Source organism: Pieris napi, chromosome 14 (genome assembly GCF_905475465.1).
Source record: "Pieris napi chromosome 14, ilPieNapi1.2, whole genome shotgun sequence".
Lineage (NCBI taxonomy): Eukaryota > Metazoa > Arthropoda > Insecta > Lepidoptera > Pieridae > Pieris > Pieris napi.
Window position 1 is genome coordinate 8,674,540 of NC_062247.1, and position 24,704 is coordinate 8,699,243.

At 34.3% G+C, this 24,704-nt stretch overlaps 1 protein-coding gene across 1 annotated transcript in view; it reads right to left on the minus strand.

The window, feature by feature from the left end:
- Positions 1-23,703, minus strand: part of LOC125055773 (phosphoribosylformylglycinamidine synthase) — a 28,373-nt gene extending 4,670 nt beyond the window's left edge. Inside the window, exons 1-19 of the mRNA XM_047658359.1 lie at positions 23,385-23,703; positions 22,972-23,285; positions 22,726-22,862; positions 22,375-22,487; positions 21,561-21,814; positions 19,610-19,741; positions 18,602-18,730; positions 16,555-16,683; positions 15,479-15,553; positions 13,669-13,860; positions 11,557-11,730; positions 10,703-10,851; positions 9,466-9,669; positions 7,335-7,530; positions 5,897-6,026; positions 4,575-4,690; positions 2,356-2,621; positions 732-864; positions 131-232 (exon numbers count right to left, since the gene is read on the minus strand). Coding sequence (XP_047514315.1) covers positions 131-232; positions 732-864; positions 2,356-2,621; positions 4,575-4,690; positions 5,897-6,026; positions 7,335-7,530; positions 9,466-9,669; positions 10,703-10,851; positions 11,557-11,730; positions 13,669-13,860; positions 15,479-15,553; positions 16,555-16,683; positions 18,602-18,730; positions 19,610-19,741; positions 21,561-21,814; positions 22,375-22,487; positions 22,726-22,862; positions 22,972-23,285; positions 23,385-23,662 — 3,223 coding nt within the window. The 5' untranslated portion in view covers positions 23,663-23,703. The remainder of the gene's footprint in view (positions 1-130; positions 233-731; positions 865-2,355; positions 2,622-4,574; positions 4,691-5,896; positions 6,027-7,334; positions 7,531-9,465; positions 9,670-10,702; positions 10,852-11,556; positions 11,731-13,668; positions 13,861-15,478; positions 15,554-16,554; positions 16,684-18,601; positions 18,731-19,609; positions 19,742-21,560; positions 21,815-22,374; positions 22,488-22,725; positions 22,863-22,971; positions 23,286-23,384) is intronic.
- Positions 23,704-24,704: the final 1,001 nt, after the last annotated feature.

Sequence of the window (24,704 nt, forward strand, 5' to 3'; positions counted from 1 at the left end):
TATAAGTGTAATAAATAATACAAATTTAGGGGATATTTTACAATCGTGTACTGTACTCGGATCTGATATGAGAACTAGTAAATTGGTGTTTATAAGTAATAATATAAATTAGCAGCACAAACTATTTTACCTTCCTCTCTTAAAACAGCTACTCTCACTGCCTTAGTTGCAACCACAGCAGCTGATGGGTCGAAACGTACACTGCATGTTACGCCTTTGCGTTTCTCCAAACCTAAAAAAATATATTCATCTCTTTCTAACAAATTATGTTCTGGTTGTGATAAAAAGAGCAGCCCTAACGCAGTAATATAAAACATAAAAAGTGTGAGATTGGCTAACTTATCTTTTATAAAAAAAATTGCGTGAAATTGAATAGGAGTGAAAGCGGCGATACATAAAAATACGATTTCAAAAGTAAATGTTCCTATTTCTTTATTTGAAATTAAAGTTAACTGTCCATTACGTGCATAGTCCACTAAGACATATAAAAACTTTTTTGTCATGAGCCTAAATAAAAGAAACGCCACGTTTTTTACGTTAATAATAAGTTAAAGTTAGATGGCCAGTTCGATTGAGCACTTATAAATAAAAACTTTTTGTTATGAACCAAACAATTAAAGAAAAAAATATTTTTTAAATTTGGAATATCGACGGGGACGACGAATTTTCTACGTCAACAATCTATGACGTAATTTCCGAGCAAGTAGATACTACTAAACGTTACCACGTACCTTCCCATTCTTGTTTAATGCAGTCAGAGTTGGCCTGAAGAAGCTCCAATTGGTAGCTGGTCTCCTCCCACATCCGGAAAACATCTATCAGTTTCATATCAAGTACTGCTTCACCATTTACTTTCACTGTTACCTGAGGTAAGAAATTTTAATTACAGTTTAAAAGAAATAAAGCAGTACTGGCTTTAGCTTGAGGTCCCGACCCCTGCTGTACAGCAAGACTTTCGGCCTATGTGCGCAAAAAAAATAGCAACCACTCCGCTCGTACGGTAAAGAAAAGCATAGTGAAGAAACCGGCATCCCTTAGACTTAAGCTGTGTCAGGCACAGAAGGCTGATCACCTGAGGCCAAGACCGAAGAAGAAAAGATATATGTATAAAATTAAATGCTGAAGAAAAGAAGAAGAAGTTTGAGAAATTGCGTTTCCTAATTTTCTAATCCTGCCTTGCGATTCTGTAACTCACTTTTCGAAATCTCACAGCGGTTTTCGCATCGTCGCGCTCAAATCAGCCGTGAAGCAGTCATTTTACTCCCTAGCTCCCTCCTCTTGTCAAGACGTAATGTGAAATTGCTTAACAGAATACCATGAGATTCCAAAAATGACGTGAGTGACGAAGGGAGCGTTGTTAGAGCGAGGTGAACTCACGGATTAACAGAATCGCACGGCTGATCACAAAACAATTGTGGAGGAAGGAAGATGCTACTCCTCTATATAAAGGTTGGAATAACTGTTAGCGCATTTCAGGGCCATCGCAGAAAACGTCGGTCGATATCATACGCCTATACAATGCTCTACATTTATTAATTACATCCAAAAAAATTAATTAAAATTCGTTACTATGTGCTGAACTTGTTACGTTATTAGACATAGAATTGTAGTATCTATTTCAATGAAACACGTGTCTTATAGTATATTTCATTACGAGGGCGGAAAGCCTGTCATTGCAAAGAGTTCCGACAAATGTCTACCCGAGCCGAGGCGCAGCCAAAGGTGAGGGTTAACAGTAGCAACAAGTTGCAAAGACGAATCTGCACGTGTACTGAACAACTATTTTAATAATAATAATAATTATTTATTTATTGCAAGAATATGGTACAAAATGTTAAGGTGATACAAATTACAATAGTAAATCGTTCGCATAATCTGCCACACACGATGGCACGCAAATTTGTCTTAAGGAATTATTAGTTAAAGTCAATTCTTATATTATCTAGTCTATTAAAAATTAAGCAATTTAATAAATAACGTTTTTGGAAAATGGCGCCAACAGTAAAATAATATAAGCAGAGATTTTTTTTTCTTCACCCATTCTGGGTAGGCAAAAGGAACTATGCGCATACAGCGAAGATTTTTTTTATTGTATGAAATGAAAATGAAATTTAATCAGATGAAATGAAACCTAACCTAACTCATTGAATCAAATCATTAAATCATTTTTTTTTAGTAATAACTTCGTAGTTGGTTTTTTTCTATTTAATAGACATTATTTTGACAGTTGGGAAAAAGAACGCACGAGTTCGGAAAAGGTAACGCCACTTTTTGAGCAACTGTATTAAAAAAAAATCACGTTAACCTTTAAAATTTGAATTAAGAACCGCGTTAAAAAGAATAAAAAACACTTACATTAGACTGCATTCCATATTTGCCCGCGACACCAATAACACTTGCTGTAACACCACTCTTTTCATATTCCATCAATACATATTGCACGTCACTCTGTTCCACTTCCAGAACAATACCCAGCTCTTCATTAAACAGGATATTTATAGGTGATACTTGAGGTTTCTGTATATTCAGTTCTAACCCACGAATGCCGCCAATTCCCATTTCTAAGACGGTTGTAATAAAACCTCCTTCGCTTATATCATGTCCGGAGAGGAGTTTCTTTTCTGAAAAGTAAATATTATTAACTATCCAGCGAACTAAAACTTTACGCTCATTCAAAATTCAATTTAAAAATCTTTTAATCATATAGGTAACACATTGTACACTTATGACTTGTCAGTAAAGAAATACATATTAATGCTTCTAATTTTACATTTAGTGCCAGTTCTCAAATAGAATAGAACGTAGTACGACTACGAACGTATGGGCGTAGAACGGAAGAGAAGAACTGGCAATAAACTCTCCGCCACTCTTTTTAATCGCCATATTTCTTTTATACACAACGTTTCTGCTGATGCAACCATTACACCATGTTCCACATGACATCTTAAGTAATTAAAAATAATAACATAAATTAAAAACAAAGACAGCAGGAGGCATGGTGAAATTGGAGCACGCAGTAAAATTCTCGCGGGAACAACACGCAAACACATAGTCGAAATAATTAACATCACCGCATATACGAATTCAAGTACGACCAGTCACCACAAGTAGCACCCGTTCACGAGTATGACGCATGGCCAGCCATCGGCCCCCTCTCCATATTTTAGGGAGAGAGACAACCCGACGCATGGACGAATTGATACTAATAGGTACATTAGTTGTAATAATTACTCTTTGACAAAGGATAGATATAATCTACCTACATATTTTATTAGACAGATAGCTGATTCACTATCATATTTATTGTTAATAACAGCAAAGAATTTGGCTAGACAACCTGCTTCTATTGAGCAAGTTTTAGGCAGTAAATGTAAAATTAGAAGCATTTAATGTATATTTCTTTTTTGACGTTCATAAGTGTACATTGTGTTTCCTAAATGAATAAATTATTTTTGACTTTGACTTGACTTAATACAAACAAATATTAAGTTTACTATTATCACCAAATTGCAATAGTCCACGGTACAATGTGCCTTGATTTGTTGTATATTATAGAAGCTTGTAATAGGTTCCTTAGTTTACACAAAGTTTCTGAACGCACGCATAAATTGACAAACCAATATATCCGAAATGTGGATAACTTCTTGCAAGGTAAAAAACTCAACTCTCGCAGTCGAAACCGCCTTCAAAGATTTTATTGATTTCCGTCCCAATGTTTTTATAGTAAAGGGATCAATGAACTACTTATAAGATGGCAAAAGTGCATAGATAGCAATGGTACATACATTGATTAATTAAATATTTCAAAAAAATCTACTTTTTGTTCCTTCCGAGGCCCTTACATCTTTAACTAAAATACGCCTTTATCCGAATAGTTTAACTAAAATACGCCTTTATCCGAATATTGTGGATCTTGTCGATTAGAAACCTTTATTTAATTTTAGGCGAGAGTTAACTGTATTGAACATTAAACGTTTGACAGTAACGAAACCCATGAACATTTTGCATTTAATTTTTTTCGTCAATTCACCAATGTTTTTACTAAAGTTAATTTGCTATTCGAGAAGGACGAGACTTAAGTCGCGATTATGACGAAGATACGAATTTGAATACGGGACGTTAAATATTGGAACCAAAGGAGCAGACACGCAAGTTCATACAAAATACGATTACGCGCCTCGTATCACGGATTGGTTTGTACAAAATTTCAACAATAAATGCTTATTAACAAAAACTAAAATAAATTTAAAAATAAACAAACAAAACACATACAGTATATATTTCTTTCTCTCTCTTTTTGTTGTAACGTTTTCGTTTAATTTTTTTGTATTGATTGTATATTTTTACCACTTATAAGGAATGAACTGTGGTGTAGCCCTTAAGACACCAAGGTGAAACCCCTCAGTAGGTATTTTATGTTTTCTTTACTTTTAGTTTATTTATCATGTTTAAAACATTAAATAAAAAAAAATACATAAATTAAATCACATTTGAAAGAAAAACTGTAAATTTAAATCATTTTAGGGGCCGAAACCAGCCATATACCCGTTGCGTGAAACATTATGAAACAGTACCTTTGAGTAATTTTTGTGTAACTTTGAACAACGATTTCAATACACGTGGATCATCCAGATCTGGTGGGTTGTCGCCTAATTGCTTGTAGCATTGAGCTAATGCTGAACCTCCGATCCTAGAATAAAAAGAATTAAAACCTAGTAAATTAACAAATATTTAGCAGTCAGCGCGATTATCGTGAATTTTCTACTATTTATATTCAAATTGATACATCTGAAATCAAAGAAATAATAGTTTTTTGTATAGAGTTTGATAATCCTTGGGTGTGTTATACTGGCATAAGATTTTTTTAATCAGAACTGGGCTTCCATTCATTCGGTTTAAAGAAGTTTATTCGCATTAAAAAAACATACATGTCACTTACATGAGATTTTTTTTAAACATTAAAAGAACGGTAAACATCTTACTGTTCACATTAAGAACCCAAAAAAAAAGAACTTGGCTAAACGGTCCCGTTATCAGGCCATCGTTAAAAAAACCGAACCGAAACAAAAGACATTCTACATGTATGGTGAATACAATATATTTTATCATTATCATTCGTAATGATATGCCAAATATGCAATTTATTAAACATACCATCTTAATATATTTAGCTATATATCTAGGTGTTTTGTTTAATTATTTTAAGCCCACCAAATATTTATGAACTTGCACCTATTGCAAAGTCCCCTTCGACTTAAACGATAGATGAAACAGACATGAACATTTAAGGTCGATTCACATATATCAGTGAAGCCACAGTTCCGACACAGTACCGGCACAGTGCTAAATATTCTTTCATACAGTCTCTATGAACGCATCCCCACTTGTCAGTGTCAGTGACGACAGTGCTCTCAGTGTCAGTGCCGACACCGGCAATCACGGACGGATTTGTTGACAACGATATTTTTTGTCGGATCACTGACGCCGCGTTGTTATTTGTTACATTTTGTTTATTGCAGAAGAATAAACAATATTGAAGCAGCTCTCTGACATTTTAAATATTTTCTTTCATCTTTAACTAATTCTTTGTGATGAATTCTCCTTCCGTCTCTCTTAATTGCCAGGCTTCATGCACCCATTTTCTTTTTTCTTTGATGCTGCTCTTCTTCTTCGTATAAAGCATTCATTTATCATTGGTAGCTCCGTAGTATTGATCAGAGCCATAATGACGTTACTTAAAAACGGACCCTGAGTACTGACATGTGTGAATTGAATGACTGACGCAATACTGTATAACTAATACTGAACTGAGCGGACACGTTGACGGAACTGTGCCTTCACTGATATATGTGAATCGACCTTTATTTATCTTCGAAAAAATCTTCAATAAAAATACCTATATTGTCCTGGAGTCACTGCTACATGGATCAACGCGGACCCTTCCTTGACCAGAGCAGGTTCCACTTTCACAGTAATATCGGGGCATGGGGCATACGTAGAGACTACTAGTGTACCCGGAGATTGGACTGAAAATTATTTAGACATAAATTAAAAAGAAATATAAATGATTAAAATAATGATAGGAAGCAGTCACGCATGTAAATTTTGACAAATTTGACCACAAAAAGAGTGGCGGAGAGTTTATTGCCAGTTCTTCTCTTCCGTTCTACGCCCTTGATTTGAGAACTGGCATTAAATGTAAATTTAGAAGCATTTCATATTTTTGAAGTTATACTTCTTTAGGCGCGTTATGAAAAATTGATGAGAGTGAAATTTTACGATGCGCGCGCACCGTGACACAAAATTAACAGAATGAAGTTGCCCACGGAAGATGCTACGGCATTGGACATAATTTAAAAACAACATTCGAATAATAATAGAATTAATGTTACACTTAATGTAAGAGAATAATAATAAATATTTATTTATTTAATTTTTCAAATGTAAACTGAACTTTATTGACTATAATGACTCCTTTTCCAGTCTTTGATTATTTAATTGTAATTAATTATTTGCATGCAATCAAAAACTATTTTTAAGAATGCCAAAGAAGTATTACTTCTTACGCGCGTACATGACGTTCATAAATGTACATTGTGTTACCTATATGAATAAATGATTTTGAATTGAATTGAATGTACTGACTATGCATAAAGTCGTCAGGATTAATTTAGATATTTCTCATTATTTATTTATATCATCACGCCTTTTTCCCGAAGGTGTATGCAGAGACCACGGATTTCCACTTGCTACGGTCCGGCATACCTCTCGCTTCATCCACCTTCATGACATACACCTTGCATGTTCGCCGGTTATGGGTATTTTTAACTTGTCCCTTCTCTAGTACATCCTGGATTTGGTCCAGGTATGTACGACAAGGAATACCCAACCCGATTTTACCATCCACAGTTGCCTTATATATCTTATAATTATATCCTAATATTTCTTATAACTATTAAAATTAAAAGCAATGACGATAGAAATAGGAAAAGACTGGCAGACATCACATCTGGAAAGGGTCGGAGGGGGCCTTTAGCCTAGAGGGGTCCATATCTACAGGCGACAAACATATAATACTTCTAAGCTATAAGTACTAACAACACTACTCACAACATTTGAAATGGAAATAAAAAAGGCTTTATTTTATTAATTAAAAGTAATGTATATTGATATCATTAATCTATTATGTATGCTGAAACAATTCCTATTTATATGCAATTACATATTATAGATAAAACACCAAAAAGCTATTATATAATTATCTCATGAATTTACATAGATTAAAAATTTATGTATAAATTAAAAGAATTATGTGTATATAACATTTTTCTTACCGTTCTGTCCACCGACGTTCGCGCACATGGACAATGAATCCTTCCCACCATCGATGGCCACGCCCAGTTCTCCCATGGCCTTCGTGAGTGCTTTGCAGGCCACAACTAGTGAACCCCCTTGAGTGCCTGTCTTTCCTGGCCACATCCAGTTGCCGGAACATTTTACGTCTTCTAATTCACTTATGCCGGCAAACACCTAGATGAAAATTCGGGTTCAATTATGTTGTAATCCCGTAACATCCGCAATTCAATCTGCGTCCGATTTTTTCTGAGTAAACGTAACCCTGTCTACTAACCCATTATTTTTTCGTCGGTAAACGTCAAATACATTAATCTAACTTTAAACATAAACGAGTGCGCGCAATCGACATAAATATGCTAATTATTTCGTATGAACGGTAATGTTATAAATCAATACGCTAGTATAGGCTGGATTGTAATTCACGTGAAATCGCACTCTCTTTAGTGAACTGTATTGTAGAAAAATAAATAAATAAATAAAAAACTAAATATAAATATAGGTAACTTTTTTACTATCTAGAAGCTAAACCCTATTGTACCTACTAAAAAGGGCCTCGACAGCAGAATGTCAAGCACGGACAGAAGACTGAAGAATAGAAGAAGAGAAATAGGTAGATATAAGATGAGAATAAGATGGAGAAAAGTATAAATTGTATAAAGCAAGTGAATAATAAACAAATAATATCGTTTATTTGCAAATGGGACATTCAGATTGATTAATTATAAAAACCCGCGCACCCATATAAAAATACGCATGCAAATTTTATATTATTTATCATGTCATAATAATAAGAATAGTTAAGTTATTTATAATTGTTGTCAAAACCTATCGTCTAAATACTATACACTATCCTACGCACCTACCCTTAAAATTTTAATTTGTATTAATTGAATTTAAAAGAGCATCGTGGTCTTGACTGTACGGTTTTTTTTTTATACATGAGTCTTCACTAAGACATCTAGCCTAACTTAAGACTAATAAGTAATTAAGGTCTAACCTAATTTACTAATAAGACTACTTACAGTCTCTATTAAAGGGAAGACACTTTGTTCTTGTGTTCTGAAGTACTTGACTGTACAGTAAATAAAACATGTAATACATTTTTTTTTTTTTTTTTTTTTTTATAAAACAGGGGGCAAACGGGCAGGAGGCTCACCTGATGTTAAGTGATACCGCCGCCCATGGACACTCTCAAAGCCAGAGGGCTCGCGAGTGCGTTGCCGGCCTTTCAGGAATCGGTACGCTCTTTTCTTGAAGGACCCTAAGTCGAATTGGTTCGGAAATACCTCACTAGGCAGCTGGTTCCACAAAGTGGTGGTGCGCGGCAAAAACTGCCTTGAAAAACGCTCAGTTGTGGAACGGCGGACGTCGAGGTGATACGGGTGGAATTTCGTACTCTGCCTCGACGTCCGATGACGAAACTCAGCTGCAGGTATTAATCCGAACAACTCCTCTGAACACTCTCCATGGTAAATGCGGTAGAAGATGCAGAGAGACCCCACATCTCTACGCAACGCCAAAGGATCAAGCCGCTCGGAAAGGGATTGGTCATCGACGATTCGAACCGCTCTGCGTTGAATACGGTCAAGTGGAAGGAGCTGGTACTGGGGAGCCCCCGCCCAGAGGTGAGAGCAGTACTCCATGTGGGGCCGAATTTGCGCTTTATATAGTTGCATGCGGTGGCCCGGAGTGAAGTACCGTCTCGCCTTGCTGAGCACACCAAGCTTTTTGGAGGCTAATTTAGCCTTTCCCTCCAAGTGACCGCGAAACTGAACGTCGTTCGATATGTCAACGCCAAGTATTCCAATGCTGGCTGTGGCTTTAAGAAGAGACATAACTAACAAGATAAGCAATAAAAATAAAATTGACAAATTAATTAACAAAACCCTTTGGCGCCACCCTTGCCTACTAATCTCTAACATTGAGGATGTAATTAGCAAACAAAGATTTTATTGTACAGTTTAAGAATTTCGTGCCAATTCTTCTCATCAGTTATACGTACTTGATTTGACTTATTTTTTCGTTTATAAGTTACCTACATTAATAAATATTTATATACCCGCAAAACATCCAATCCAAATAATTGCAACATAATTTTTTACAACTTACCAAGTTAGTAAGCGCTTCTCCCAATGACAGCCTGGCGCCAGCAGCCGGGTCCAAAAGGCCTTTGATATTCTGAGTGCCAATAGATGTCGCCGATCCCACCTTCTCGTGGTAAGAGAGGGAAATAATCGCGCAGTCTGCAAGCGGCGTGTGGAGGGGACCCACGCATTGTTGTTGCGCAACTAAACCAGTTACACAACGATCCACCTGTTTAATAATTAATATAAATATTAATTCTGAATAATAATTATTCAATTAATTCAATTGAATAATTATCTTATTGCCTTTTTGTTTTTTTGCTCCACAGCACAAATCAATCAAACCAATGTTGAGTCAGGGCTAGTTATAACTATAATACACACATTACACACTTAAAATGACATTATTCTTTGTTTTTCAATATTTATTTTTAATATTATTTGTGTTTCTGTGTGTGTGTTTCGTTAGTAAGAAATGTTATGTCTATGTCTAAACGTAGTATTAATCAAAGCATTTAAAAAAAAAATATTTGTCGCGTTTATTGAAGATAGCTAGCAAAGTACACATGTCAGAAGTAAAACTTCTTTGGCAAATTAATTTTTAAGTCTTGTTCATATATACAAACCTAAAACTTTAGATTTCCGAGACTTAGAGGGAGGTAAAAAGGAAGATATGTTAGGAATATAATTGAAATGAATTTAAAATTCATTTTTTTTTCATTTCTTAGATAATAAAACTCGCGGCATTTTAATTTACAATTCGACATTTCAGAATTCAATAAATTATTTTGCATAAAATATAAAATACTAATATTTCATAAATTTTATTAACGAAATTTTAATATTAAAAATATATTTTCTATGCGGTAATTCGCCCTTCTCACTCTCTCTCAATCGCTCTCTCCCTTTTCTTCGACTAAAACGCCTCACATCTTCGTGACCTTTCCGTAAAAATATACCCTCATGCGCCTAAAGAAGTTTCACTTCAAAAATGAAGCTTTTGTTTTATTTTAGTGCTTATATATTTTGTAGATTTCTTTTCCCGCCTGCGTCATTGAAAATGCTCACTTTTAACTAAGTTTTTTCATGCGTTAACTATAATTAAGAACAACAAAAAAGTCGGCTTGTGTCAGGTACAGAAAACCTATTACAAAAAAACAAATGACCACAAAACAGAAGCAGAAATCTAAGGTCCTAAAGGTTGTAGCTCCACTGATTCCTACCTACCTTACCTAATGACATTGATAAAATAATTAAAATACCTTATTAGTCAGATATCTCTTGCTTGCCACGTTCACCAGCCTTAAAACTCTGTTAAGAGCCTTTTCGACTGTTACATCTTGGGGCAGCGCGAGTGGGACTTTAGTTCGCTTTTCCGTTTGAAGGTCAAACGTCTTCCTCGGCATGTTACCTGCATTTAAAAAGTTCTACTACATTCTGGAACATTCTAAGATTACTTCTGATAATGATGATGGCTGAGTTCCTAGGTTTCCGAAAGTGGCTATTGCGTATCTCATTTGACATTTTTAATTACTATAGAAATGCCAAGTCACGATTTACTTATGGTTACGTCATAAGTCAATTAATGATTTTTGAACTTACAAGAGACAAAAGGTATAACATAAGTTTTTTTTTAATGGTTTAAAAAAAGATTCATACATACATAAATCAATTCAGTAGTTAAGCGTGCAAAACCAAGCCTACTTTCACACTTACTATATTAAAATACAATACAATCAATAGGCTAAGGTCCACAGAGCATTACAAAGAATTACAAAGGTACAGGGAAAGAAAGACCACTGTCAAGAAAAAATATTTTTGAGATAATAACAAAAAACATATTTACTCTTAAAATCAGTGTCTTAAACTACAAACTTAAAATAGGCCAATGATTCATATTATAAAACACATTATTAAATGTTATTGTAAACTTTTTGAGCCTCATGTTGACTGTGTTTTTTTTTTAATTTTCTTTTAATTTAAGCATTCCATAGCTTTCTACATTTACGACTAGATGGCAATGTCAACTCTATTTATAAAAATATTGACTATTCTTTCCCTGTACCCTTCAATTATAAAACTTTTTAAGCTATTAAAGCAACTAAATACAGCATACCCAACACAGCCTCCAAATGCAAGTCATACGGCATCTTCTCCACTACATCCGGCTTCTGTCGATCTGATCTCTTAAGATACGAGTCCTTGAAGGAATCTTCAACTAAACTCATGAAACCATCACCGGTCACTTCCCCAACGAACGATACCGGACATCTTTCACGTCGGCAGATGTCTGAAAATTTTAGTGATTTTATTTTTTTGTCAGTATTTTGTCTGCCTTCATTACTAACGTATGTCAAGGTCCTAGACATGATTCTCGAAGAAACAAATTTGGAAGGAAAATTGCCTATTAGAATTAAATAATCAATTTTAAAGACGAACAACCAAACCCATGATTTCCACAGTTACTCGGCAAATAGGTGAACAGCCTCCTGTGCCTGACACCAACTTATCGCACGCCAATTTCCTTACAATGTTTTCCTTCATCAAGCGAGTGTTAAGAGTAGTGTTGGCCTAATGGCTTCAGCTTGCGACTCTCATACCTGAGGTCGTAGGTTCGATCCCCGGCTGTGCACCAATGGACTTTCATTCTATGTGCGCATTTAATATTTGCTCGAACGGTGAAGGAAAACATCGTGAGGAAACCGACATGTCTTAGACCCAAAAAGACGAAGGCGTGTGTCAGGCACTGGAGGCTGATCACCTACTTGCCTATTAGATTTAAAAATGATCATGAAACAGATTCAGAAATCTGAGGCCAAGACCTAACAAGGTTGTAGCGCCACTGATTATTATTATTATCAAGCGAGTGTTAAATGCGCACATAGTAAGTCCATTGGTGCACTTATATTAGAACTATTTTTTTCTTACACTCGCCTTCTATCTAACTCTCGCGATACTTAATATATGCAATAAATTACCTTATCTGTACTCCTTTTAAAGTTAGCAAGAAAATTACAAATTATTAGTGATAATAATGCAACCACGAAGTGATAATAATGTACGTGAACACGTATACCATTTGGCGGCATCATTATTTTTAAGGTAATTTACGAAACTCTTTGTAATTGCGGTAAGACAATAATAAATTTGTATTAAAGCATTAAAATAAGTTCACTACACGAAGCGGGGAAAGATAATAATATTAATACCTCTGCTAAGACACATCTCTAATTATTATAATATGTATTTATTTTTTTACAATGCCTTTCATAGGTAATCACATTAAATTGATAACGCACAAAAGCTCAACGATATAAAACGATTTTCATTTTTACCCCCCCCCCCCCCATGAACTCACCGTAACGTTTTTCAGTACCTAAGTACAGTACTGTACCCAAGTCTAGTAAAACGTTTCGTGACCACCTAGTGAATCTTTAGTTACTATTATGTGGTGTAAGTAGAAAATAATATTAACAATAACGCGTAATTCAATCCCCGCCCCGCATCGTAACGTTTTCAAAAGGACCCCCCCCCCCAAATCGTTACGTAATACTTGAATGCTCCCCGTAAAGCCGTTTGGTCACAATAATGTTTTTTTTTACAAAAAAACATCATATTGTATTTAGTAAAATACAATGCTTATATAGTAGAATACAAAAATTATCAATGATTATTTTTCCGACCCTAATGTCGGCCAATAGAATTGCACCATTCGACGTCACGTGGTACAACCTACATGGTATTATACTGAAAATTTTTTGTGAAAATTTTCTCTGGTCGTTGCTTCAAGAAAAGTATTAAGTAGTTGTTTTATTCATTATGAAATTCTTATTTGTTAACTGTACATTTCGTCTCATGGTGCAATTCTATTGGCCGACATTTGGGTCGGAAAAATAATCCCCCGAATACCACTCGAGCTTCAAAATTATCTGGTATTTCCCTCAAGGTTCGTTGCAAACAAATATAGTTGTCATGACGACTGTCGTCGTCATGACAACTATATTAATTGATTGCAACGAACCTATCGGGAAATACCCGATAATTTTGAAGCTCTTGTGGTATTACATATGATAATTTTTACAAGCGACCCGTTTTGTTCTACGTTATTGTGCGAAAAGTAAGGCAATATCTTTCTATCCCTTGCCATGCCCTACTTACCTATTGACCCCTCAGTCGATTTGTAGCTGTGAGATATCTTTTATATTTCCTTCTTGATAAAAGTGCATACCTTCTAGAACATTCCTATTCTCCTTTGAACAAAGCAGTGCATCATTTTCCTGGTATTCAGCACCCCACAGTTCCAACGTAGTAATTGTGGGGTCACCCAATTGGAACTCTTTTGTAAAGACGACAGCGCCCTCTGGTTCCACCAGCTCTTTTAACACGTTTCCGTTTCCACCAGCGCCTTGGTCGTGAATCGCTGAAAGGATTATTTAATAATACAATTATTTGCCTAAAAATTATGGCCCTAAACATAAGGCTGACCACTGAAAATCAGTGTTGGTTAAGGCTATTGAGCACCCACGATTTGATTAAAGTAATTATTTGTATTTTTTATGTGTTCTTTAATGATAAAATGTATAATATTAAAAAAAATACAAATCTACATTACATTTTTTTTATATAATAGGGGGGCAAACGAGCTTGCGGGACGACCAAAAAGGGCAGTCTTCGCAGCCCATAGACACCCATTTTTTGTGGGTGCGTTGCCGGCCTTTGCGGGAGGAGTACACTCGATTTAAACATTTGGAGGTCGTATCTCTGAGGGAACACCCCCACCGGGAGCCGATTCCACAGTTCGCTAGTTCGCAAAAGAAAATGCCTTGTGAAACGGACTGTGGAAGACCTCCAACCATCAAGATGATGTTGGTGAAATTTAGATTTTGAAAATTTAGAATTTACATAGGGCATACAATGTTAAATAAAAAATATTGGTTGTTTGTAAAGTAGGTTAACGATCGAGATGTTTACGTGATAACGTCTTATTGGTGATATAAGTTTTTGGGAAGTAAGGAATTAATGAAGATAACAATTTTTTCAAATTTTAAATTACATCTATCGTTTTATTCACACTTTTGATGATAAATTTCGGGTGTAAAATGACAAGTTTACTTATTCGACTATGATATACATTTTTCTTCATACATTCACGGAATGACTGGCAGCGCTCGAGATGAGACGGGAGATCGGTCCGTCTCTCTCTCGTTATACCTGCGATCGCGCTCGTGAGGTTTTGGTGTGACACAAGTTTCTGAACATGTCACCCGACTAAAACGATTTTAAAGACGTTATCACGTCAAAACAGAGGTAGAAACAGGGGGCAAACGGGCAGGAGGCTCATCTGATGTTAATACCACCGCCCATGGACATTCACATTGGCAGAAAGCTCCCAAGTTCATTGCCAGCCTTTTAAGAAAAGGATCTCCTTGAAGGAAGACGAATTTCTGTGTCTTCAATGAGTTAATTAATTTTAAAAATTAAAAATGGATATAAAAATGATTGTAACACAACTGGGGTCGCGCATGTAACTTATACTAAAACAGTACATTAATTAACCTTGTACAATATCTAGTATAAATTAACGGTTTATATATGGTTGTACCAAGATACGAAAAATTTCAATAGCATTATTACATTTTCTATGTTAAATATATATGATAGTATCAATCGCTTATACTGGGAATAAATAAGGCGCAACTGCGTTTCTCTGTGAATACAAAAGATTTATTTACAAAAGAAATATCTATTAATTTACATTTAATAAAAAATATATATTTACAAATTATTCACTCACCTCTGAATACAAAAAAAAAACATTTAAAGCCTATATTCTAGGTTTTATAAAGTAAAATAATATAATGAAAAAAATTAAAATATCTTACATATACTATGTCAACTGACATAAATTAAACATCGTCGATCAGACGGCAAAGACAACATTACAAAAGAGTTCATATAAAATATAATATAGACAAGAGTTTGTATACGAAAATATATTATGTTTTTCTTACATATATTTTAAATTACAAATTACTTACATTCAACTGGGTTAATTTTGGCTTCAAGACAACCTCTAACGACTCGGTTAAGACGATTTCCCATCTCCGCGTCACCTGAAGACAATTATTTATATAAGTTCAGTTTAAAAACTTTGTAATTGTAGCTACACCTACATACGTACGGCTGCGATATTCCAACCGCTAAGAATATATACAACTTCTCGGACACCACCACCACCCACCCACTGGGGCCTTAGGTCCGGCTAGTCAAGATTAGTAAGACTAGTTAAGCCACGGTTTCCTAGAAAAGCGGTGCCGTCAACTAACGGCCGTCATTTTACGGTTGTTAATAACGGACGGTGGCCAAGCTGTGGTTTCCTAGAAAGTAGTGCGACCGTATTTTTGAAGTGTTATTCCAATTTCATTCTACAAATTTTGCTTCATCTGAGCTTGTCTGTACTCTTTGGATTTGATATTGTACAAAGCTTCATGATTTTCAACAAAATCAATTAATTGTTCATCATTTTCGCTCGTCCAAGTCATTGTATTAATTAAATATGGGCACCGCTACACGCGAAAAACGTTAAAGTAATGTTTATCACCGCTATGACGGCCGTCATGCAAATGACAGCACCGCTATATGACGTTACGGTGACACTCAACGTTCTCTAGAAAAGCTACTCCGATGTTATTTATAGACAATGTGTGGGTGACGTCACCCAACGTTACATTACGGCCGTTAGTTAACGGCACCGCTTTTCTAGGAAACCGTAGCTTTAAGGATCCTTTAGGTCAGAGGAAGTACGATTCTTCTTCCACATACTCTATCATAAGACATTTGTTCAAATGTGATTTTTTACAAAGACATAACACGTCTTATTACTAATAAAAACACACACACATAAACACACAAAATAAAAGGAATTTAAAAAAAAATATGAGAGATATCAAAAAAAAACAAAAAAAAAATTCCCTTTTCCCATTCGGTTCGTTACAAGCGCTTAGAATTTCTCTCGTATGTCAAACGAGAGAAATTCTAAATTTCGGTATTTTTTTATATTCCGTATTTATTAATATTATTAATTGTAAGCACTTAATAATGGCCCTAAATTTACCTCTTTGCACAGCCCCGAAGTCCAAGGCGTGGTCTCTAGAGTCTCCTCCCTGGACTGCAACTGATGAAGCTGCTCCTCCACCAACCCCGATACGGTAGACCGGGCCACCCACTTTCACCAAGAGCATCCCTATAACAAATAAAATTAAATATATTAAATTAAGAGTTCGTAACTAAATCATTGTTATTTACTTACATTAAAAAATAGCTATTAATAAAAAACTGAATAAGGAAATTTAGGAAAGAGACTTATTTTGTTTATTAATATTATTTCAGAAATCACATTGAATTATTTTTTTAACGAACGATTCATTTAAATACACAGCACGCGCCATACGCCTTAAATTGAAATAAAAAATTTCATGGCCATTTCGATATATAATATATATTTAAATAATAATTATTTTTTAATATTTTCTTATTTTTACCATAGAATTTTAGTAATTAATATATTTAAACTAATAATAAAAATATATCGTTATATGAAAAAAAATGTAACTAATATAAGGTATCAGAAACAAAAGATGGCGATCTTTTATTTCTGTGTACATACTTCGAAATCTTGTCATATGTTCATTCGGCTCTTTTTGTCGTATTGTGTATACGCGGTGATGAAACAGATAAAATTAAAACAGTTTAAGTAGACAATTTCTTAGAAGAAATTTCGATTTCAAGTAAAAAATTATCATAGAGCGCAGACAATAAACAACAAAAAATATTGGAGCCGTGTTGGCCGTAGTGACTGTGACTTCAGCGTCTCCCATCCCTGTGGTCGTAGGTTCGAAAACCGTCTTTGCATCAATGGACTTTCTATGTGCGCATTTAACACTCGTATGATGAAGGAAAATTTCGTGAGGAAACCGGCATGTCTTTCAAAAAAGTCGGGCTTGTATCAATCCAATCGACGGCGTGTGTGGCACAGAAGGCTGATCATCTAGCCTATTAGAAAATCAAGAAACAAATAAAGAAGAGTATCAAAAATTTAAAAAAAACCTGAGAAAACGATAAAAGATGACCTAATCTATATAGAAAGAACATATATATAACATATTATTACATACATTACTTTTAAAAAATTCAATATCCGGTTCATGTTTATTTAATTAAAAACTCCTAATGATTTGAATGTCTTAATACCTAGCTGTGAAACAAACGACAATGATAGCTAGTTTCGTTTGATTGTCAATAACTCTTGTCCAATCACAAACACGCGACACGTTATCTTCCATTTGACCAATCACAGTCAAACGAAAGGTATGCGCGCTATCTTCGATTGTGATGAGCCAACAGCATCTCTAACTCAATACGCATTGGCACGCGACATGATACGTCGATAGTGTTGTCTGGAAGAGATCGCTCAAAGCGATAAGGCCGCCAGTTTGTTCTATTTATTTAATTATTTTAATCATAATGTATTTCTGTATGCAACGAAGTGTAAATAAATACATAATGTACTAACTACACATATAACTACCGCTTGACCAATCACAGTAAAACGAAGCGCGCCATCTTGTATCTTACGATTTATATCCTTAATCATATTTGGGAACAAACCCAAAGTTAAAACAACCAACAAAAAAAAAGGTTTTTGTGTTGAAAACCTTGAATTTTCATATTAATTTAACAATTAACTGTTCATTTATAAAAAAAAGAGTGTGTGTACTAATGTAGGTACACGCGTTAGAAGTTGTACTTCTTTGGCGTATGGAAAAAAAACCTAAAATGCAGTAGTGATCAACGATAAATATTAAAATTAATCGATAAAATTATTATTAGTAAATACTATCATCGTCATATATGAAATTGATTTAGTAAAGACACCAAAATAATATTTATTTATTCACACTGTTTAATTGTACTGTTACAAAACACGTGTTCTAAATATAAAAATACTAGAATATACAACTGAACAGTTATTATAGAATTCCATGCTACTAACTTCATTCTGTTAAGTCACGCGCACGGTGCGCGCGCATCGTAAAATTTCACTCTCATCAATTTTTCATAACGCGCCTAAAGAAGTATAACTTCAAAAAACTATGTCTCACCTTCTTCCGGTTTGTTCTTTTTAATCATCTGGTGTGGCATATAACCAATACCACCGCTGAACATTATTGGCTTGATGAACTCCTCTCTGATGTTGTCTCCATTCTTCAAACCGTACGATTGCACGAAACCTAGAATAATATATATATATTAAACATATCGCCTTATTTTTTTGGTTCTTAGGCACAAATATTTTTGTTTTAAATTGTGTTTGTACAGTGAAGATTTCAGTGCTTTACTCATAATAATGAAGTGAAAAAGAATAAAAATCATGTTTTTCTTCTTCTTCTTCTTCAGGTGCCACTTGCTAAACCTTGGCTGGTAACAACTTGCCGAGTATCTCTCACGTACTCTCCCGTACGTTCCGCAACTACGTCTTCCTGCACCAGCCCGTCTCTTGCCTTGGATTTTGCACATCATTATGAGCAAGAAGTCGTATCGATGGTGCCACAAAACATGACCAAGATATGCGACTTTCCGTATTAGTATGCATACGCATGTCATCAACTCTTTCATTCTACATTCTTTATATCCGATACGAAGCATGCGACGGCGACACGACATCTCAAAAGCTTTAAGGCTTTAGAAAAACACTTTTTTAACGGATTTGTAATTATGTTTTATTATAAATTTACAATTATTTTACATAATTTTAAATTTAACCGACGTTTCGCGTGCTTTACAGCGTGCGTGGTCACGGTGACTGAAGACAAAAGGTGTTGAATGTCAAAAAGTATCACAGCTGTAAAAAAAGTTGTGTTATCTGTATTTATTTCCCCGGAGTTGGTATCGACTAAAAGATGGAGGGTTTTGGCAGAAATGGCTCACGGTGTCTGGCTCATTTCTTGAATATCCACACAAAGGGTGTTATAAAACAGTACTTTTGTATTTCCCAGCAAAGTAAATATCATATAAAAAATCGAAATAGTCCTTTTTGCGTGTCTACATATTTCATATTTCGCTTTTCTCAACTGTTTGTACGTTTACATTTAAACATTTCCTATAATTACCTGATATCAAAGGCTCTCCAAATTTGTTTCCATAATCTGAAGCTCCATTACTGGCATCTATTATTATTTGAAGTGGACTAGCAAAGTTGTTTGGGTACTTCCAATCTTTGTCCTCCCAGGGTAAGTCATAACCTACAGAAAATGTATTTTTTAATAACATTATTCGCCATTTAGAAGCCTTTACTTCAACTCACGGGATCTACCCAGAGCGACGTATCGTATCGTGAAACGTTCGTTCTATATAGGGTCTAATCTAATATTACAAAGACTTTAAATGTTCCATTCGGTAGCTTATACGTCCTATTTTTAAATCAGACTTACCTAACTACAATTCTAAATGCACTCAATCACAATTATAATATTATATCACAGTGTGCGGGGATTGCACGAGTTTTTGCAGTTTAAATTATCTTAAAAGCGTATTGAGATACATAAATATATATTATTATTTAGAATTGAATTTTATACAACTTTAATGTTTGGGTAACAGGACGATAATACCCGCGGGTCTTGTTATAATTAAAAATATCATAAATGCTCTTTAATCCGGAAAGTAGAAAGTGCATTATATGCGAGTAACTAGGAGCATAAAAGGTAAGCCTAGACTCGATACGGAGTCGTAAATGATACGATTCTTCAAAAAAAAAAAGCTAGTTAATGTGAATAATACTATGAAACTTAAAGTAAGTGTAAACTTAAACAGAGATTATGTAAAGTATAACTTTAAGATTTCGTATATGTCAAATACATTAAGCATTATGGAAAAGAAATATTTAAATTTTGTATTATTTATTGATTGTGATTTATGATCCCGTGATTTGACCTTACTTAATTTGCTTTAGTTTCAGCTGATAAGAAAAATTCAATAATAGGAAAACAATCTACGCGCCAACAAGTAAATACGTAATCAGTTGTTTTCATATTAATAAGAAAGAGTTGCGTATATGGCACAATATCATTACATCATGTTCCAGTCTATTTGATTAGGTTTTTTAGATTAGAGATTTTTTTGTTAATCGACCAATGACCTCAGTCATTGGTCGATTAACAAAAAAATCTCTTTGGCAAAACAAAAGATAAACATCAGTAGGCCCAGAAACACTATTAACAAGATTGTTAATATACTTCTAAGTAATAATTATTACTAACTTGAAGCAAACACCCGGCTCATCAATTACCATTCATTAAAATATGAGTTATTTGTTTAGCTGGTTTTTTCTTAAGCATAAAGAGATTTAAACTTTGTAAGCAAAGACTACAATTCATGTGCAAGGTTCTGTATTAATACAATTCATGTTTAGCAACCTAATGAACGTAACACTTTACATTTACTTTCAACGATTATTGGTTATTTGACGGCTCATTGGTCTTGTGGTTAGTACCCCTGACTGCGAATACATGGGTCCCGGGTTCGATCCCCGGCTGAGACAAACATCGATGTGATGAGCATTTGGTGTTGTGCTTAGGTCTTGGGTGTTTAAATATGTATTTATATGTCTATCTATCTATAATATGTATGTATATCCGTTGCCCAGTACCCATAACACAAGCTTCACCAGCTTAGCATGGGACTAGGTCAATTGGTGTGAATTGTCCAATCATATTATTATTATTATGTAATCAACATAATCTATATATAATATTTCAAATTAAATTATTATTATCATTCTTATGAAAGAAAAAAATTTACAAATTTGAATGGAACAATTACAAATTACTTTTAAACTCGCCTTCTGTAATGTTACTAAGTCAGGATGTTTATCAGCTAGCAAACAAATAAATACGACAGAAGAGTACTTTAGTTAAAAGAATAAAACTGATTTTGTTCTATAAATAGAGGTTTTACATTAATCTTAGAGACACCTGTTAAATATTTATCAATAGAGGTCCAGTAAATTTATACCATCGGCAACCGGACAAATATTGAAGAAGATTCATGATTAATTCATACCTGGTATCAACAAATTGCCCACACTATACCCAGCAGTTCCGGCCACTGTATGACCGCCCCTTCCTACTCCCTGGACATCTCTTATCCTTCCTCCTGTACCAGTTGTAGCTCCACTGAATGGAGCCACGGCTGTGGGCATATTATGAGTCTCCGCAGTGAAAATTATATCTGATTCAGTCACTTCTGTGAGTACTTGTGATGGTTCCCTAACATTGCTTGGTCTGAGTTTTGTATGCTTGAATCCTTTAATTGCACTGCAATATTAAATGTTATAAACCTCCTGAACTTAAGTTAATTTCTTAATAACCAGTTTAATTTTTATTACGCTCAGTATCAGTAAGTTACTCAGTAAACTGGATCTGACACATTAGCAACACATGTGGAATAAAATTTAACAAAATGTGAACATAAATTGTCATTAAAAAGCTAGAAAACATAAGTATTTTACTACTTAAGTACAGAAGTGATTATATCAATAAAAGCTATAGGTCCTTAATTTCTATAGTAGAACCGAAGCTATTTAGTTCAATAATTTCTCCTAGAAGTAAAATGATTACTTATGTAGCAAGGTGTTTTACACCAATTCTCAAAAACTGAAAACTAAATGGAAATTTTCAATTATTAACTACTTGAAAGATCAAATAGTTCATAGTTCATCACAGATGTTTTTTGAACGAAAATAGATTACCTAACATGTAATAAACATAAGTTATTATATCAGCAATCATTGAGCTATTTAAACCGAGGTAATTGACATCTGCCCTCATATCAGCCTCATAGTGATAAGATTGAGAAATATTAATACTTAAAATACCTGCTATTATCCCCAAATTTAATGACATTATTATCATTGGAATATTTTTGGGTTGATGCAACCATGTCTATCAAAGACTCATCTATTTTCACACCATCTAATATCATTTGACCCTGCAACCATTGATAAGAATTATAGCATGCTACTTACCCTGATGCTTACAAGTTGATTGAGATAAAACTAGTACTTATAGCAAATTGGCTAACAATAGCCGTTTGTGAGGAACTACATACATTATTTGTATGGGACGGGACAGGGTATACAAGGCAGGTCACATACTTTATATTTATACAAATTTTATGAAGACAAGAATTGATCATTGAGGGCCACTTAGTAAAAAATTATAATTACCTTGAAAAACCAATGCCGTGAATGTTCACTGTTGCTCTGAGCTAGGTCAAAGAGTTCCACGCTTGTAGGATCCCTATTCAGTTTATTCACAAAAAGGTCCATATAGAATTGCATATCCCAACTATCAAATGCTAAACCTAAGTTACAAATTATATAATCAAAAACCTTTAGGTATATAGGGCCTTACTTATTGCAGAATATTTTTTTAAACTTTCAATACAGTACAATATAAAGGTGGTTACGTACCTAGCTTCTGATTGACTTTTTTCATGGCAGCCATACCTTCATTTTTAAGAGGCACAACATACCATGGCTCCAAGTCTTTCGGTAGACCTTCATTAAAACTATGCCTGGGAAGGTTTTCCTTTGTATAAATACATTGTGTCATTCTGTCATGTAGAGACGCAGCAAGATCCTCAAATACTTTTTTATTGAGCACTTTAGAACTTTTAAATGTAATAAGGTAACGGGTGGATACCTCCAGGCGCACCACATCATACAGCCCAACACTTTTGCAGATTTGAACTGAGTTACTTGAATCAGCAGTGGAGAAGTTAAACCTAGAAATAATTTTGCGAGTTAAGTGATATATTATATTCGTATTTTACACTATAATTCTAATATAACTTGAATTCTCAAGTAATGTTGGTTTAACTCGCCTCGGTCCAATTTCAATTATTAGTTGATCGTCTTTTACAAACTTGTAAACCGACTCGTTTTTTAAGGAATGCGGTTGCAAGGGAGAACTTAGTAACCACTGTAAGATTTTAATTTGATTAATATTTAAATAATCACATCCTTCTGCAATTTCCACGTGATAGCAAAGTTCAGTCGATAGAGCTGCGATATCATTGTCTACTCTCTTAAGTTTTTCAAGTATTTCTTTAGTTTTATGAGCACTAAAAGCCTCACACGTGAAAAATCTTATTATGCACATCGTACGAGACACCCGTCTACAACGAAATGAAAGTATTCACTATTTTAAATTTAAAAATATGCTGCTAATCCAACTTCAAATGACTAACACTGTTGTCAACTGTCATTTGCCATTTCTCGGCAATATCCATTATCCACTCAAAGCAAAGAAATTAGGAAATGGTGAATTTTCAGGGGCTTAGATTTAGACCACGACTATTAATGTCTCAAGCCCCTGAAAATAACTTTAAAAAGTTTATATCTTAATTATAGATTCCATTCTGCATGGTATCTCTTATCATTGGGTACCGTGCTGTACACTAGTCTATCAAGTAGCTGTAGGCCTAATAGTCCATTGAAATGTTTTAATTTGAGGGCGAAACTGAACGTAGGGGGGGTCAATACAAGCTTAACCCCAAGATTGTGGGAGTCAGTAATAAATAAGTAAAATTGTTGGAATGGAACAAAAATTTTCGAAAATTTGTATAAAATTAACGAAATTTAGTGCGTTTTCCAATTACAGAGCATAATGCGACTCAGTGCCGCACAATGCCGCATTATGCTGAAGCTTAATTGGAACGTGAATTTGTTTTCAAATGCATCAGCAGAGTGCGCTAAGTCAGTGTTGAAAAAAAAAATGTTCTGAATAGAGTTAGCAACCTCGTTAATGTATAAATAATGTGGTAAACAATAATAATTGGTTGAAAACTATTTACGTTTATTTTAAGTAATTTGGATTTTGATTATTTCATTAACATTTTTTTACTGAAATAAGGGAAAACCTTTAAAGAATATAGGGTTTTAACAAGCTAAATTAACAGTAAAATATTTAGTTTCATGTAAGAAGTTTACATCATTAATAATAATAATAATAATTTATTGCAAGAATATGGTACAAAACTGTGTCAGGTGGTACAATCATAAGTTCGCATATTCTGCCACACATAATGGCGCGCAAATTTGTATTTAAAGGAATTTTACATTTTACATTATTAGTCATATGAATTGGTCAGTTTTTATATTATTTGTATCATTATATTATTGTACATATCATATCATACTTT